Below are 16011 nucleotides of genomic sequence, written 5' to 3' on the forward strand. Positions count from 1 at the left end.
TGGCTCGGCTCCATCGCCAATTGTGAGGGCAGATGTTGCTGCAGGCCCTCAGGCATGGCCGTGACGCAACAGCAGCAGGTTTGCCATGGCTGCTGCCCAACCAGCTGCCATCTGAAGTGTCACTCCTCATCCGGCAGCAAGGGATAGGAGTCAAACTGGGCTTGACCAGAAGGGCCAAGGGCACGCTTCACGCCACGTGTGGTGACAAAAGGCCCGCATTCTGAAGTCACGGTTGATGCTGCCAGTGCTTTTCAGGAGGATGTGGAGGGTGGGCGGGCTGAGGGGGAGCTGACAGAGACAAATGGCTGAGCAGAGTGTCGGTCACAGGATGCAGCTGCTGCACATCAATCGCTTCCTCATCACAATTAGAACGAGTGCCAGCGTCAGCCTGGAGAAGCAGGGATGGAAACTCAAGTTTCCATGTTCCTTATTGAGGGGATTGAATACAAGCCTACAAGTGCGAGACAGACAGAGATTTGAGACCTAGAAAAACTTTCAGAAGTTAACAAGAGTTGAGCAGGAGGCCTTCTTCCTCTGTGCTGCTTCAAATCATTAGATAGACTGCAATAAATGGTGCTTAGAGAATTCTTAAACAAAGGGAGATGAATCCGTTTGTCTCCTGACTTTGTTCGTTCTAGCTATTGCTCATTGCACTTAAAAACTTTTGTGCTGATATTTAAGAATGTGGTGATGGTGCTGCGCAGTATCCGAAGGAGTTGAATTCATATTGGATGATATTCAGTGCTCGTGCAGGAAACAGTTAGTCCTTGATGTAGCGATCATGGTGGTAACTGGGTGTGTAGCGTGTCCATAACATCTGTCCAACACAACCATACCATACATGCCATGTGCAAAAGAATCACAAGAACGTTGGCACAGATAACATACAATAAATATATGTATGATTTCTCGACTGACAAGTGTGGTTTCTTGCCTGGAGCAGGTGGTGGTGTTGGTCATGTTCCAAAGCGTTTCAGCAGGTGTTCAGTTTACGTGACGTGTTATAATGCATCCAATGAGGAATGCTGATTCTTCAGGGCAGATTGGAAGCAACAGTGACTCGCTGTCAGAAAGTGACGAGACAGGCCTGACGGGCCAGAGCTAGCTGATTAGCATGCTAACATAAAGTAAAGTCAAAAAACCATTTTACATAGACTTGCCATCCCTGGAGAAAGCAGAGTAAAGGAACGAAGGTGGTTGGTGTACTCTCCATATATCAGTTCAAATTTGACAAGGCCATTTGCTTTCTGTTCTTGATGATTTGACCAAAAGTCATCCCCCTAATCGGTTGTTTCACTCTGTTTTCCCCAAATGATATTCATACCATGGCAAGAGACAATTTCAAAAGTGAGACGTAAATCTAGATAAAAAAAATGTGAACAATCTGGACTGAACCACGTTTTGCTTCTCTTGGATGTAGCTGTTAATAATCAAGACAAGCATGGTGGTAAACATTAATGAGCTGTGTGCAGTTTGCTGATGTTTAACCAAAACTTACTTTCTGAGGTCACCATTTTCAAAAAGTCCTTCTTCACTGCTACCTGGGGTAGTGAAGGTTAATTTTTATTACGGATTGACATTCTTCAGGCTAGACATTATAAATAATGTACAATCAGAAATTAGCGTACCACTGTATTTGCAGATATTTCTGAAAGCTTTTCTAAAGGCAGACCACCACTTCACTTGATTGAGACAGTACATTCTTTTTATCAGGAAGAGATGATCTTTTATCTCTGGGCTCCCGGAAGCAGAACCTAGAAACAAGGAAATGCTGTGTAGATGATCTTTAGTGTTTGACCGAGCATCCTTAATCAAATTTTTTCACCAGATCTGGATGTCTCTCACGTCACTCCAATGTCACCCGTTTGAAGTGGGCTTTACAACATGACTTAATTTATTAGGGCAGACTGTAGGACTTCCTTTTCTTAGACGGGGGGAATTAATTGAAAGACAAAGACATGATTATGTGAAGTGCTGATTAAATGAGAGGACCGAACACATGTAGTGGCCTGTCTCTGTTTTACTTCCAAACATCCGATCATAATCAGGGGCTCTGGTGATAAAGGCAATTACATTACTTCAACAAGCAGAGGACAACAGGCCAATATCAATGAATGCATTAAAACGGAATCTGTGCATCAGGATCCCCTGGGTGCAAATAACCCAGTGAGGTTAAGAGAAAATATTAGAATAAGGCGGAAAAGGAATCTCCAGTGCAGAATCTGTGACCTTAGTGTGTGTTTGTAGTTTTTGTGTTTTTTCGGCCTATTCACGGATGTGAGTTTATCAGTTTATCATGACAGAGATTAACCGGTACTAACCTACCCCTCTCCAATCTTCTCTTTTGTCTCGACTGGAGTTTTACACAAAGTTTGAATATTGTCCCACCTCTGATTAGGCTGTTAATCCCTTCAGACAATTTATTGAAAAGTAGAGACGTTTAAATGAAGGCTGCATGAAGAGTTTTCTTGAACATCGCATGTGTGAAGATAGGAACTGAAAGCTGCTGTGACTGCGGTGCCTAAACCAAAAAACTGTATCCTGGTTGAGCGGAGCAGTCTGCAGACTTTTAGCTGTCTTATACTGACATCTGGTGGTGGAATATATTACAATGGCCCATTTAGACTTAAATGATCTGAAACTGTTCACTGATGTGCCAATCAATCAATCAATCAAATTTTATTTGTATGACCCATATTAAATTACAATTCGTCTCATAGGGCTTTAACATGGTGTGACATCCTCTGTCCTTAACCCTCAGCAAGAGTAAGGAAAAACTACTAAAAACCCTTTTAACAGGGTAAAAATACGTAGAAAGATCAGAGAGAGCCACATGTGAGGGATCCCTCTCCCAGGACGGACAGAAGTGCAATAGATGCCACGTGCAGGAAAACATCATCAATAATCAAAGTCTCTAGCAGCATGTGATGAGGGTAGACATCCCGAAGGACAACCCCAACATGACATGCCAAGCAGTCCCGCTGCAATCACAGTCCATGGTCAGCAACCAGCAGGACCACGATCCACCATCCAGACCAGAACGCCAAACCAGTCCTCAGTCACCGTCCACCGCCGCCCACCAGGACCCACCACGAGCCACCACCGCGGTCCTGGTCCACCGCCCGTACCCAATGCCAACGCGACACAGGGTCCGCCACCAGCACCACGATCATCCCACATGACACAGAATCCGCCACACTGGATCCAATCATTGTGACAATCCCAATCCGTTATTGCTTCTGGTCCTTGGCATGCTGCACAAGCCCAGATGCACCAAGGCATGGATTCTACAGTTCCTTTATAGATTGGAAGTTGTGGTGGAGATGAAGCACATTGGACCCATTGTTTCTGTACATCCCCCAGCAATTTGTCTCCAGTTCATGGTTGGTCACAATGTAGGGAGATATATGAAGGATTATAGGGGGGACCAATACCTAATTTTTGTATTTTCAAGACATTGATCCGGAACATGTTAGAATTGCACACAACCTCTTACAGTTGAGTTTTTCCCTTTTTTGTCTGAATCATCCTGGGAACACGGCTTTGTGGTCAATTGTCTGTACTCTTCAAATCTTGATGACCACTCAAAGCAGTTTTTTTTGCAAACCACCCATTCACAACAGTATTTAGAAAGCTTTATGACTGCTTTATAGACTTTTATCTGATCATTGTTACTGTCCCACCAAAACTAACTCATAGTTTTAATAATGAAAATCAGGCCTACAAACTTTAAGAGATATGAATACTGACATCCGAGTCGGTGGGTGTATTGCTACGGTGTTGTATTTTACTATGCATAAAATGCAGTGTAATCAGAGAGAGCCACATGTGAGGAAGTGCAATAGAAGCCAACAAATACCAATGTTTACCGAATTGAGTAGAAGAAACGTGATACACCTAGAATAGAACGTTTTAAATTAATATTCTAACTTTTAATAACTTTTACAAGTTGACAGGAATCAATGACATTCCTTGAGTAATAATATATTTTTTGGTCTTGGTAATTTTTTCCTAATGCTTTTTTTAAATGAATAATATTGAGCTTGACGTGTATAAGCTTTAATAACAGGTCACGGTGTTACAAGTGTCGGAGATTACAACGTGACCTGTCCCAGAGTATCAAATCCAACAGAATTGACTTTTTTGGCACAAACAACACTAAAGCGGTGTCACGTGTCCTCTGAGTATGATATCTCCATTCTGTATGGTGTGGTTAGAAAACATCTTAAGGATTACAGAAAGGTATAATATGTTATATATCGGAATAAGTTGTAGAAGTCAAAATAGCAAAAAACTTACCCCCCAGATTATCCGAATTTACCCGTGTTTGCAGATGGGTGTTTGACTCACTGCAAAATATTATTCTAGATTTTCTTAACCAAAGCATCTAATTGGCTTTGTCATTTAGTAAAATACCAAAGTGTGATGTAATTCCTCACTTTTAATTTAATAACTGCAGCCCCCTGAACATATTTTACCTTCACCTCTTGTGTGATTGTGACACTATTAAGAACAAATCTTACTTTGCAATAATTGATTAATTATAAAAAATTGCCTATGAGTCTCTAATATTCATGGACTAGATAGTCAATGTTGACTGAAAGATACTTCTGCTTCATAGTCAATAACATGAGAATGCAATTTCAAATATCCCCCTTGTTTATTATCAGCAATTAGTTAAATACAAATAAACAAACAGTAGGAAATGGACAGATTTATCTGCGACTTTTTCACAAGGTTATCAATTTCCCTTTAAGCACACCCACATTCACACCTCCATTTTTTTCTAGTTTTATGTATCCATAACATCTTGTGTAGTAAAAAATGAAACATTATTATGGTACATGAACAATAAATAAAAAAAAAGAAATATTTAGCACTTTATTTACAACTCATATTCCAAGAAATATAAATTAAACATTCCATTAATTTACTAGCAACTAATTCCACAGAATACTAAACTGCCATTCTCCAGCAACGATATGATGCCTCAGTTCTAACAAATAATACAATGTTCAGTTTTGGTGACTGGACCCCGAGCTTTCATCAGGCAGTGATGTTAGGCAGCACTGTATGGTTTCAGTTTTCACATCAAATTGTTGCCGTATAATGATTCTTCCTGAAATGTGCTCTTATCAGTAGAAAAGCTCCTACATGGGATTTGATCATGGGATCCACAGGTCGACCAGCTCTTTAAGAAAGTGAGGCCACAACTCTTCCTCTCTCTGAAATACATGAATGAAGAGTCTCAGTAAACATGAATGGATGAGTGAAACCTGTAAGACAGAGCTGAATTCTTTTCAGATAGTTTTTCTGTAGCTGTGAACAGGAAGGAACCTCCTCCACAGAACTAAGGACAGGGAATTGTTTCTTGCTGAGCTGCAGAGGACATAGACAGATTTGAGGACGGTGCAGACAGGACATCTCAAACACCTTAAGACATGTATGAATTCAAAGTGAATCAAGAACGAAATGTCTAAAGACATACATCTTTTTAGTTAGTAAAGATGTATCAGCCAAAACTTACTATTTGTAAACCTTCTCTAATGGTTGTTATTAGAACATAGGGCAGAAGCAAAGATTCTGGGATGAACGCAAAATCTAGAAGGTGGGAGCACATCCATGAGCTGCGCAGAAACTGATGATTCACTTCAGGAATCATGAAAAATGACAGAAAAGCAGTAGAACAAGTTTGAAGGTTCAACACTTTGACCTTTTGATATGATCGGGCATCATGCCATGGGAAGTAGTTAGTTTGAAGCATAGTCAGATCGCAAAATAATTTAGACAATTTACGTCACAATCAAGAACAACAGAATTGATTGATTTTGTGTTAATAAATGTTGTAAATGTATTTGAGTATTTGACGACATCCCAGTTTTACGTCATTTGTTCCTCCCCTGTCACAGATACAGAGTTTCGTGACGATGAATGCGTTTCTATGGGTCTCATGCACTCTGAATCCATAACAGTGGCGTTTATTCATTAATTACAAAAGTAAAAATCCTGAAGTCACAGTCAAAAGCTCGTCAGAGAATAAATTAATTCAGGCAGAGTTTGGGACGTGAACCTGTACATACTAGAAAGGTAAGGTTGAGACCACAAAAAATAAATAAAAATCTATTTACACGGAGTCCCATCGTATCACATACAAGAGGTAATAGAAGAAAAATATTACAAACATTGGTGAGTTCTGTTTGCAAAAAACTGTACACCATCTTGTATTGAGAGAGGCAGTTTCCTATGGTTAAGCTAGACATAAGAACATATCATGCTGCACTAATATAGTGCAAAATTATGCCTGACAGACTGAGAAGGGATAGGCAGGCAGAAGTGATGACGGCTCTGGGATTCATTACACTTTTTTTTCCTCCTCTGTTTTTATCTTCTCTTCTCGTGAGATGGATCCAGGCCATAATAACACTGCGGGTTATGAATGTTCCTAATGGGACAAAGAAGAAAGCGAGATTATCCCGCTCAGCTGAGGCAAAATTAACAAGAAGAGGATTTGTGCTTTTAGAGCAAAATCTTTTCGTGTGACCCTCTCCAACGGCCATGGTTTGGATGTTACTGGCAGTAGTAGATGGCAAGAGAAGCAAAGGCAGACTTCTGAAAGAAGACAGAGAATTCATGAAGGCTCTTTTGAAAGTATCAAAACGGAAATAAAAAAGACGACGACGACAGGAATATCAAGGCTGCTAATGGACATGGATTCAGTGTCTTGATCTTTGAGGTTTCTCTTTCCGTCAAACTCCTGTTCCTGGGATGTCTGTGTGTTGTTTGAACAATGCCCAGCGGCAGCCCTGACATCAAGGGGTTTCCATAGCAACCCTGTGTGCCCTGCAGTAGGACGAAAGTCTCCAGCTCAGTGCGGTCAGAAGAAAGACCTCTACATATCAGCGTCTCCGTCGTAGGCGAGAGTCAACGGCTTCAGTCTGTTGTTCATCTGCCGTCGCTGAGGCTTCTTTGGCTTTTTGCTGCAAAAAGAGAACCTGTTTAGTGAAGCAGGCCCGAGTATGCAACCACAGCTTTGCTCATATGTTTCCTAATACAACAGTATCCTGAGTCCTAATCACTTTGCCCTGTAGTTTTATGTCTTTCAGTTTAATTACTTTAATTTCACTCCACTGAGAACGAAACTGCTTTTTGCAGATGACGTGGTCCTCATTGGATCATCGGCCTGTGACCTTCAGCACTCACTGGATCGGCTGGCGGCCGAGTGTGAAGCGGCTGGGATGAGGATCAGCACCGCTAAATCTGAGGCCATGACTCTTAGCAGGAAACCGATGGATTGCTTACTCCGGGTAGGAAATGAGTCCTTAGCCCAAGTGAAGGAGTTCAAGTACCTCGGGGTCTTGTTCGCGAGTGAGGGTACTATGGAGCGTGAGATTGGCCGGAGAATCGGAGCAGCGGGGGCGGTATTGCGTTCGCTTTACCGCACCGTTGTAACGAAAAGAGAGCTGAGCCGCAAGGCAAAGATCTCGATCTACCGGTCGATCTTCGTTCCTATCCTCACCTATGGTCATGAGGGCTGGGTGATGACCGAAAGGACGAGATCGCGGGTACAAGCGGCCGAGATGAGTTTTCTCAGAAGGGTGGCTGGCGTCTCCCTTAGGGATAGGGTGAGAAGCTCAGCCATCCGTGAGGGACTCGGATTAGAGCCCCTGCTCCTTTACTTAGAAAGGAGTCAGCTGAGGTGGTTCGGGCATCTGGTAAGGATGCCCACTGGGCGCCTTCCTTGGGAGGTGTTTCAGGCACGTCCAGTGGGGAGGAGACCTCGGGGAAGACCCAGGACTAGGTGGAGAGATTATATCTCAACACTGGCCTGGGAACGCCTCGGGATCCCCCCGTCAGTGTTGGTCAATGTGGCCCAGGAAAGGGAAGTCTGGGGCCCCCTGCTTGAGCTACTCCCCCCGCGACCCGACCCCGGATAAGCGGACGAAAATGAGAGATGATGAGAATTTCACTCAAATTTTAAAGTAATTCTGTCTGATTTGAACTTTTCTGAAGTATTTCAAACTCTGCGCTCATCAAAATTGTAAAAGTTAGATACATTTTATATTTATCCAATGCAGAGAAGATGAGGGGAATTTTTATGTCAAAGAAAACAACTGCACAATCTCTGCCTTTGTCTCTGAGAGAAAGCTATATTTGAACAGAGGTACGTATCTGGTAAAATGTTAATAGGGGGCAGCGTGCTGGTCGAGTGGTTAGCACTGTTGCCACACAGCAAGAAGGTTCTGTGTTCAAACCCAGGTTTGTGCCTTCTGATAGGTCAGCTGAACCAATGTCAACCAGGATTGGCTCCACCCTGCTGCATGGTTTGTATTTGGCTTTAATTCGTCAAGTGATTACAATGTTGCTCTCCTTGGAAACTTGTTGGAGAAACTTATCCATCATGTTTCCAGGGCCGAATGGGATGACAAACCTACTCCAATGAGAAGGTAAAAATAATGAATCATATTATTTGATTCAGTTCAATGTGTGACTGAACGCAATGTGATCACATAAGCCTGCAGACAATAAGAGGTGATTGTGTCACAATCGAACAAATGCAAATTAAAAAAATGTCTAAACACAAACAAACACACACAAACGTGTTGAATTGTCACTGAACTGCGATGCAGCACAGAAATAATTTCCCCATTTACAATTTATAATCAGCAGTCATTATGTTCACTGTAATGGATTAATTTACTCAATTGTTAATTTGCTGTGGAGCAATGAGTGGAAATTGCTGCTTCAAAGGCTGATCAAAAATAATTATTGTGGAATGCTTTGGAAAATGGTCTGCAGTGAAGTAGAAGTGATTTAGAGTAAATGGGATAAAACATGGAGAAACATTTGGACCTGAGGAATTTCCATGCAATTATTCATCAGTGCAGATTCAGTGATTGGTTGTGTCACTGATCAACACACACTATCACAGGAGAATGAAAAAACACAGCATGTACCACATGGTGGATAAATTACTTCATCCACTTGAGTTCATTGATGACATGATGATTATCTGGCACGACATGACATGAAATGTGGATGGATGACCACAAGATGGTAGCAGAGGAGAACGCATTACATTTGTGATTGGGCTGCAGGTCGACAATCATCAGGAGGAGGCAGCGAGGTTAGCGCGTAGGATCAGATTATGTTCAGGTGTTAAGGCGATGGAAACAACACCTTCTCTTGAATCTTGGAAATCTAATGCTCACATCTTACTATTGCAGGGGTTGGCCGAAGTTGTTGTTACTTTTCAATATATTCTACCACTTAAACCTAGGGGTACACTTGAAATCATGACCCCGTACCTCATGGCCCTTTAAACACAAGTTTATAATGATAATAATGATAATAATAATGATAATAATAATGGCAGTGTAAAAATCTAACAGAAACATAGTGGATGAGAAATATTTTTAGGTACATAACCAACAAAAGATGAAAATATATTTGTAAACCTGTCAGTAGAGATTTACCGCGTAGCAGTAACAATGGGTTTCAATTGAATGTTTTCTGTGATAATCTGCATGCTGCTACACAGGCTCATCTAGCCCGACACAGATGGGAGCACTGATCATTTGTCTTTTGTATTTAATTGTTTATGCAAATCAAAACATTTTCTTTCCAAATCCAGTAAGAAAATATACTTCTGTGTGACTGATGCCGAAGCTTTGATCAGCTAAGCCCTTAAAGGAATCATCCGATACTTGGGGACTTATTCGCTTAAAAAAAATAAAAGAGCAAACATGGAATTTGTGTAGTTCGGACAGCTCACCTCCAGGAAGTGATCCACTAACATGAGTCAACAGGCACTCTAGTCGTTTGGCTACAAGTGGAAGTTAGTATCAGGGAGGTGAGGTGAAGCTTTTTCTAAGTGATGAGGGTTTCAAAGGGAGGTGGTGGATGTGGCAGTGCCTGCTGCTGCGGTTGTTGTTGTGATGGAGGTGGCTCTTGGAGCTGGGCCTCATAGTGCTGCTCCTGCTGCAGATGTGGTTGGAGCAGGCTGAGCTGCCGTAACTCGTCTTGCTCTAGTTTCTGGCAGGCGGGACATGTGTAAGGCATCGGGTCCATCCAGTAAACCCCGTCTGAGGGGGACTTGGACTCTGACTTGCGGCAGAGGCAACAACCACAATGACTGAGCAGGGAGTGTGAGAATGGAGGTGGAGAAAGAAAAACAAGAAATGATAGGGGAAAATGATGAACTCAAAGACAAACGAAAAGTTAAATGAAGGAATAAATGAAGGGATGAATGAATCAATGAAAGAATGAACACGAGCAGTGATGTAATGAGGTCAAACCCAACATGACTATGACAAAGTGTCATACTGATGCTGTTCTTTACAATTCAGCCTAATCCTAGTTAAAAGACTAGACTGCTGAAACTCTTTTAATGATCGAAACACATTCATGATATTTTTAATTAATTACGTATAAAACAAACCTGATTTTCATTAGGGATTCAATACTGATATCAGATAGCAGGCTGATACTCACTCTGATAGCTGGATCAAGAGCTAGTGACGATATGCCCATCTACTCTGTCTAACTGTTACAAAACTCAGTGTTACTTCAACCAAGAAGACTTTCTTTATGATTCATTTATTCACAATTCTCTCTCCCCACTTTTTCTTATCAGCTGACTGTGAGTGTCCACTAATCCAATCAGAAATAAACCACAGCCTCAAACAACCAATCGTGTCGTTGCTGTCAAACTCTAAATGTGTACTCCTTTCTTTTGCAGTCATATGACCCCTCACCTTAAACAACCCCAGTCCCCATCTGCAGAAGCCTGGTGGAGGCCAGAAGAGTCTCAACCACACAGCCTCACCCCCTTTCATCCATGAAGGCATCAATAGGGTCAAATTGGCAGAAGTCCCTCATTGAAGTCACTTAACTTTCTCCAATTGTTGCATGGCTACATGCATCAGCAGTGCAGCATTAGAGACTACCTGTAAGCTGGAGGAAGAGGGCTATGTGGACCTAAAGCAAAAGGTCAACAGTTCGGAGGTTTTGTTTAAGATGAGTTGATAATACATTTCCTTTCTTTTAAGAACAAACAAACCGAAATCGGTTTCAGTGGTATTATAGACTCATTTTACCTGAATTAAGTCAGTTTTTAACACATTCTTTCATTTCATTGCTTTTACTTCCCTTTGATTCCCAGTCCATTCCACAAGTCTTATTTAAGGAAGTTACTGTGTCTGTTAACCATCAGTGACAAACACGGTTCTTTCCTTTACACTGATCCCCATTACATCACTGACTGTAGGTAAATGACGGCATGAGTGGTAAGTAAAGTGATGATGGAGTCCGAGCAGCAATAAAAGACCCTTCAGTGTTGGTACATTACCATGCTAGGTATGTCATGGAGATTATAAATACGAGCAGAACAAAGGCTCCTGCTGCGACTCCATACACCCAGGTCTTCAGCTTCCCATCTGCAAAGAGAATCCAAGATACAAAGAGTTAATACACAGTTAAGGATACAAACTCAGGTGTACGGTGGGTTAGGAACATGTGACATTTTATTTTTTAATTCTAAGAATAAGGAAACTTTCCATTTTCCAGAAAAAAATTATTCCAACCTTCCTCTGTGCAGATAATTAGATACAGTTTTTATCTGTCAATTTCTTGAACATGGTACAAGATTTGTGTAGATTTCTCAGAGATTAATTTATGGATTTTGAAAACAAATCAGGAGTTGGGAAAACAAAACAGGTATGTTATGTCAAGCGACTGATATTTATGAGTTTGTGCAATTTGGTGCAGATCCAAATAAGAAATAATGATCTAATGAATGTGAATGTGGTTTCATAAGTGGACTGTTAGGGCTTGGCAAAGGTATGTACTCCCTTAGAGCCCTTCTGGTTTAACATAGGGTTTCTGCAGCTCAACAGCACTACACACTCTAATGCAGCTTAAACACAAACTGAACATGAGAACCTTCATGGAGGAGGATTTATTGCAGAGCTGAATTAGTTTCAGATAAACTGCCCACTGACTGTTTCGTTTACTGTGTTCATTTCCTTCTCTGAGCTTAAGGGGGCAGTGGAGTGTGACAACAAGTCATGTCCGCTGACACAAAGCCTTTAACTGCAGCACACAGCACATGCAGGAGAGATGTTGCTAAATGTGCTGTTGTAGTGCAACACCTTCGTCTATAAATATGCTGTGATGAATCCGTGTTAATGAGAAAAGATTACAGAGTCAGTTCATGTGTGTTCCGCTCATATGATTCTTCCTTGTGGAAACCCAATTAAAAAGGCAGCCTGTTATTTCAATATGCACAGTGAGATGAATATTTGATTGGCGACTGTTTCAGAGCTGTAGTCCTTCTCCATCCCTTCATTCCACTTTGTTATATTCTGCATTAATGATGTCATTTAAACATGACCTCTTTCCTGTTCTCTTCCTGCATTCATCTTAACTTTCATCTTTTTATTAGATCGGATTTGTATCCCTTTCCTCGATTTCCCTGTGACTTAACAGCATTCTGTCTTTCTCCTCTTTTTTTTCTTTCCTGTGGTTCATCAGTTGTTCAGAACAGCCCCCACCCCATTCCTCTCCCTCTCATTTTAACACCCTCATACCTTTTATCTTTTTCGATATCAGTTTTTCATCCACTCCTCATGACACCTTCCCATCCCTGTCTCTTCTCTTTCTCTGCAATATTTCTCTTTGTTATTCCTCCTTTTCTATTTTTAGCTTCCGCTATTACTTCCTTCTTCTAAAACTTTCTTTTTTTTAAAACTATTTTCTACAATTTAAACTTGCATCATTCAACATCAGGTTAACACGAGTTCCAGCAGTGGGATATGTCAGACTGTATTGAGATGCGTTACCTGGACCAAAGGGCTGCAGGAACCAGGTGCGCCCCACCCTGCTTGGCGTGCTGGCTACAGGCTGGGTGGGGTTCAAGGCTCGGATGGTCTTGACATCAGCCCTGTTGTCGCCTGCGGTAGGGATCTCCAGCACAGGGATGAGGGTACACTGATCCAGCTGACCATCCGATGACATCACTTCAGTGTAGCCCTCTATACAGCCGCACACACCCACCTGACACAGGGAGGAGGCAGGTTTAATACAGTGACATGGACATACTCTCCTCTCTACTCTTTCGTCCGCTCTCTGTCCTCTTACTTAACGACAGGTGCGCTAGTCTTCCCCAGCTCCTTGGTTGTCTGTCTCAGTGCCGACAGAGCCACTATGCGAGCATCAGAAAGAAAATGGCAGATATCAAAACACCCTGATGACCTGCTTACATATTAATCTCATCTCTCCTCCTTCGCTAGCTCTATTTCTTCAGCCAAAAGCTCCTTTTATCAAACTTAAAAACAATCCTCATCTTCCAACTCCCAAATACTCTTCTCCTTTGGGAGGACCAAGCCACTTTGTCTTCTACTTTATAAAAAAGATAGATGACACGCACTCTCACTTTCCAACCCATCTTCTGAAATTACCTTTCCATCAACCACATTTTCATCCCCTATTCTATCCACTTTCACCCCTGTCTCCTAATCAAGTACTTACCTTGGTAACCTCCGCCCACCCAACCACCTGCCCCCTTTGCCCCATCCCATCACACTTTCTCCATTCTATTGCTCCCGACCTTCTTCCTTTTCTCACCCATCTTATTAACACTTCCCTGTCAACCGGCTGTTTCCCTCTCTTAAGGAGGCAAGAGTACACCCTCTCCTGTAGTAAACCAGTCTCTCTTCTTCCTTTTCTCTCCAAATAACTTGAGCATGCTTTCTTTAATCAACTCTCTTCCTATCTTCACCAGAGGAACCGTCTCGATCCTCATCTGTCTGGTTCAAGGCAGAACCTTGTCACTAATGTGGCCCCTCAAGCTTCCGTCCTGGTTCCCCTCCTCTTTTCTCTGTACAGCAACTCGTCGGCTCTGTTTTTCACGCAAATGGCTTGTCCTAACTCATTTAGGCAGATGACCACAACTAATTCTCTCTTTTCCCCAGTCTGAAACACAGGTAGCAGCACAAATCTCCTCCTGTCTGACTGACAACGATCAGTGAATGTCTACACACCACTTGAAAATCAACCTTGACAAGCATGAACTACTTTTCCTTCCAGTGAAAGGCTCTACCACCCATTACTATCACCATTGACAACTCTGTGGTAGCCCCCACCCAGACCACAAGGAACCTGGGTGTTACACCCAGCAGTCAACTCTCCCTCACCGCTAACACTGCTGCAACAATCCGACAATGTTAAAACAATGCTGCACAAAATCAGGAGAACACGTCCACTTCTCATTCGGAGGGAAAAGGTTCTGGTCCTCCACTCCCTTCACTGGTTACCGGTGGCTGCCCGCATTCGCTTCAAGACAATAGTACTTGCATACTGTGCTGCGACCGATTGGGCCCAGCCCACATCCACCCCGTGAAGCAGGTTGTTGTGTGCCAGTTGTGAGCAAATCAACCAAAAGCTGTTTTTCACTTCTGATAGGTTTAATGTCAAAATAGTTTCCAGAGGCCTGAAGAGAAAATAACAGCTGGAGTTAAATATTTTTTTTCTTTCTTTCATTCCATAGCGATCAGTGAAGATTGTATATCTCTGTTTCCCTTAATGGGTTTTGCAATTGAATAATTTTTTTCATATTTTGTGACAAAATATACTTTAGTGACTGATATTGACACACATGAATCCTCCTGTAGTCTGGGAATTAGCACCAGAAGGAGAAAACATGGAAAATATGGAGTGTAGTTTGTGTTTGCAGCGCAGCCCTGCAGTCAAGTTGTGTGTTTGATATGTAAATGTTAACAGCTGCTTTATTCTCTTTTGATTCCAGATTTTTTTCATAACTTTTTAACTTTACTATTTATATGTCTGTTATTCTTCCTATAATCCTTTTTTTCTTTCGGCTTCCTACCCTCTTTCAATATTTCTATTCATATTTCCTCTTCATTCTTCCATCCTTTCTTTCTTCTCTTTTTTAATAAATGTTTTTCTTCAACTTGTCTTTCTTCTTGTTTGCTCAACAGCTTATTAGACCATTGCTCATTCCTCTCATTTTCCTTTCTTTCAGTTATTTCTTAGTTTTTCCCCACTTTCTTTCTTTGGTTCTACAGTATATTCTTGCTGTTCTGCCTTAATTATTTTCCTTTCTTTCTTTTTTTCCCTTTATCCTGTCTGCCTCCTGTTTTCTCTATTCTCAATCATTTTGCAACCCATGCGATTTATCTCGCCGCCCCTCAGGAGTAGTACCAACCCCCAGGCTGGAAACTGAACATGAATAATCAAATACAGAAAAATGCCGACACAGGCTGAATAAACACAAGTGGGGGGAGGGACAGGGTTGACGAAGAGGAGGGGAGAAAAGATTTAGAATGAAGGCTCAAATGATTTCTGGACATTCTACCAAAGCTGATCTTACCTTCTGTCAGTGAACATCTATCAACCCGTCACTTTCCTTCAGTATCATCCGACTTTGATTCTGTTGTCAGAGATTCAATATAAAGCAGCAGAGCTGGTGTGTCGTTGTTGTTGTTTTTGTTGTTGACACATTTCCCTCTTTTTTTTTTTGGTAACATCCGCCATAAGAAACTCCCCTTAGTAAACTCACTTCACTTTCGTCTACATACACGATGTATTAGGTCCTCTTCACAGCCAGGTTCACTATTAACATTGCATCCATCTCTATTTATCCAACAACATGTGGACAGCTCTTGGTTAGTTCGTGTCTCCTGTCAGCTGATCAGATTTCCCTTACCTGCTCTATATACACATAAGAGAGAGAGAGAAACGGGGAGAGAGAGAGAGAGAGAGAGAGAGAGAGAGAGAGAGAGAGAGAGAGAGAGAGAGAGAGAGAGAGAGAGAGAGAGAGAGAGAGAGAGAGAGAGAGAGAGAATGTGCTCAGCGGTACAAACTAAGATTTTACCCATTTCAGGTGGCCCAAAAAAATTTTTTATCAATATTTGTCACTGGCCACGAACAAAATGAGTGTATGGGAGACAATAAGGAATCAAAAAATATGGGGCTGTAAATTTAATTGAATAT

General features: G+C 41.8%; 1 protein-coding gene across 1 annotated transcript in view; it reads right to left on the reverse strand.

The window, feature by feature from the left end:
• Nucleotides 1-4658: 4658 nt before the first annotated feature.
• The window catches only part of thsd7aa (thrombospondin, type I, domain containing 7Aa), a 135946-nt gene continuing 124593 nt past the window's right edge, over nt 4659-16011 (reverse strand). The window contains exons 27-29 of the mRNA XM_053447421.1: nt 12840-13053; nt 11348-11435; nt 4659-6977 (exon numbers count right to left, since the gene is read on the reverse strand). Coding sequence (XP_053303396.1) covers nt 6890-6977; nt 11348-11435; nt 12840-13053 — 390 coding nt within the window. The 3' untranslated portion in view covers nt 4659-6889. The remainder of the gene's footprint in view (nt 6978-11347; nt 11436-12839; nt 13054-16011) is intronic.

This window comes from Pleuronectes platessa, chromosome 18 (genome assembly GCF_947347685.1).
Source record: "Pleuronectes platessa chromosome 18, fPlePla1.1, whole genome shotgun sequence".
Lineage (NCBI taxonomy): Eukaryota > Metazoa > Chordata > Actinopteri > Pleuronectiformes > Pleuronectidae > Pleuronectes > Pleuronectes platessa.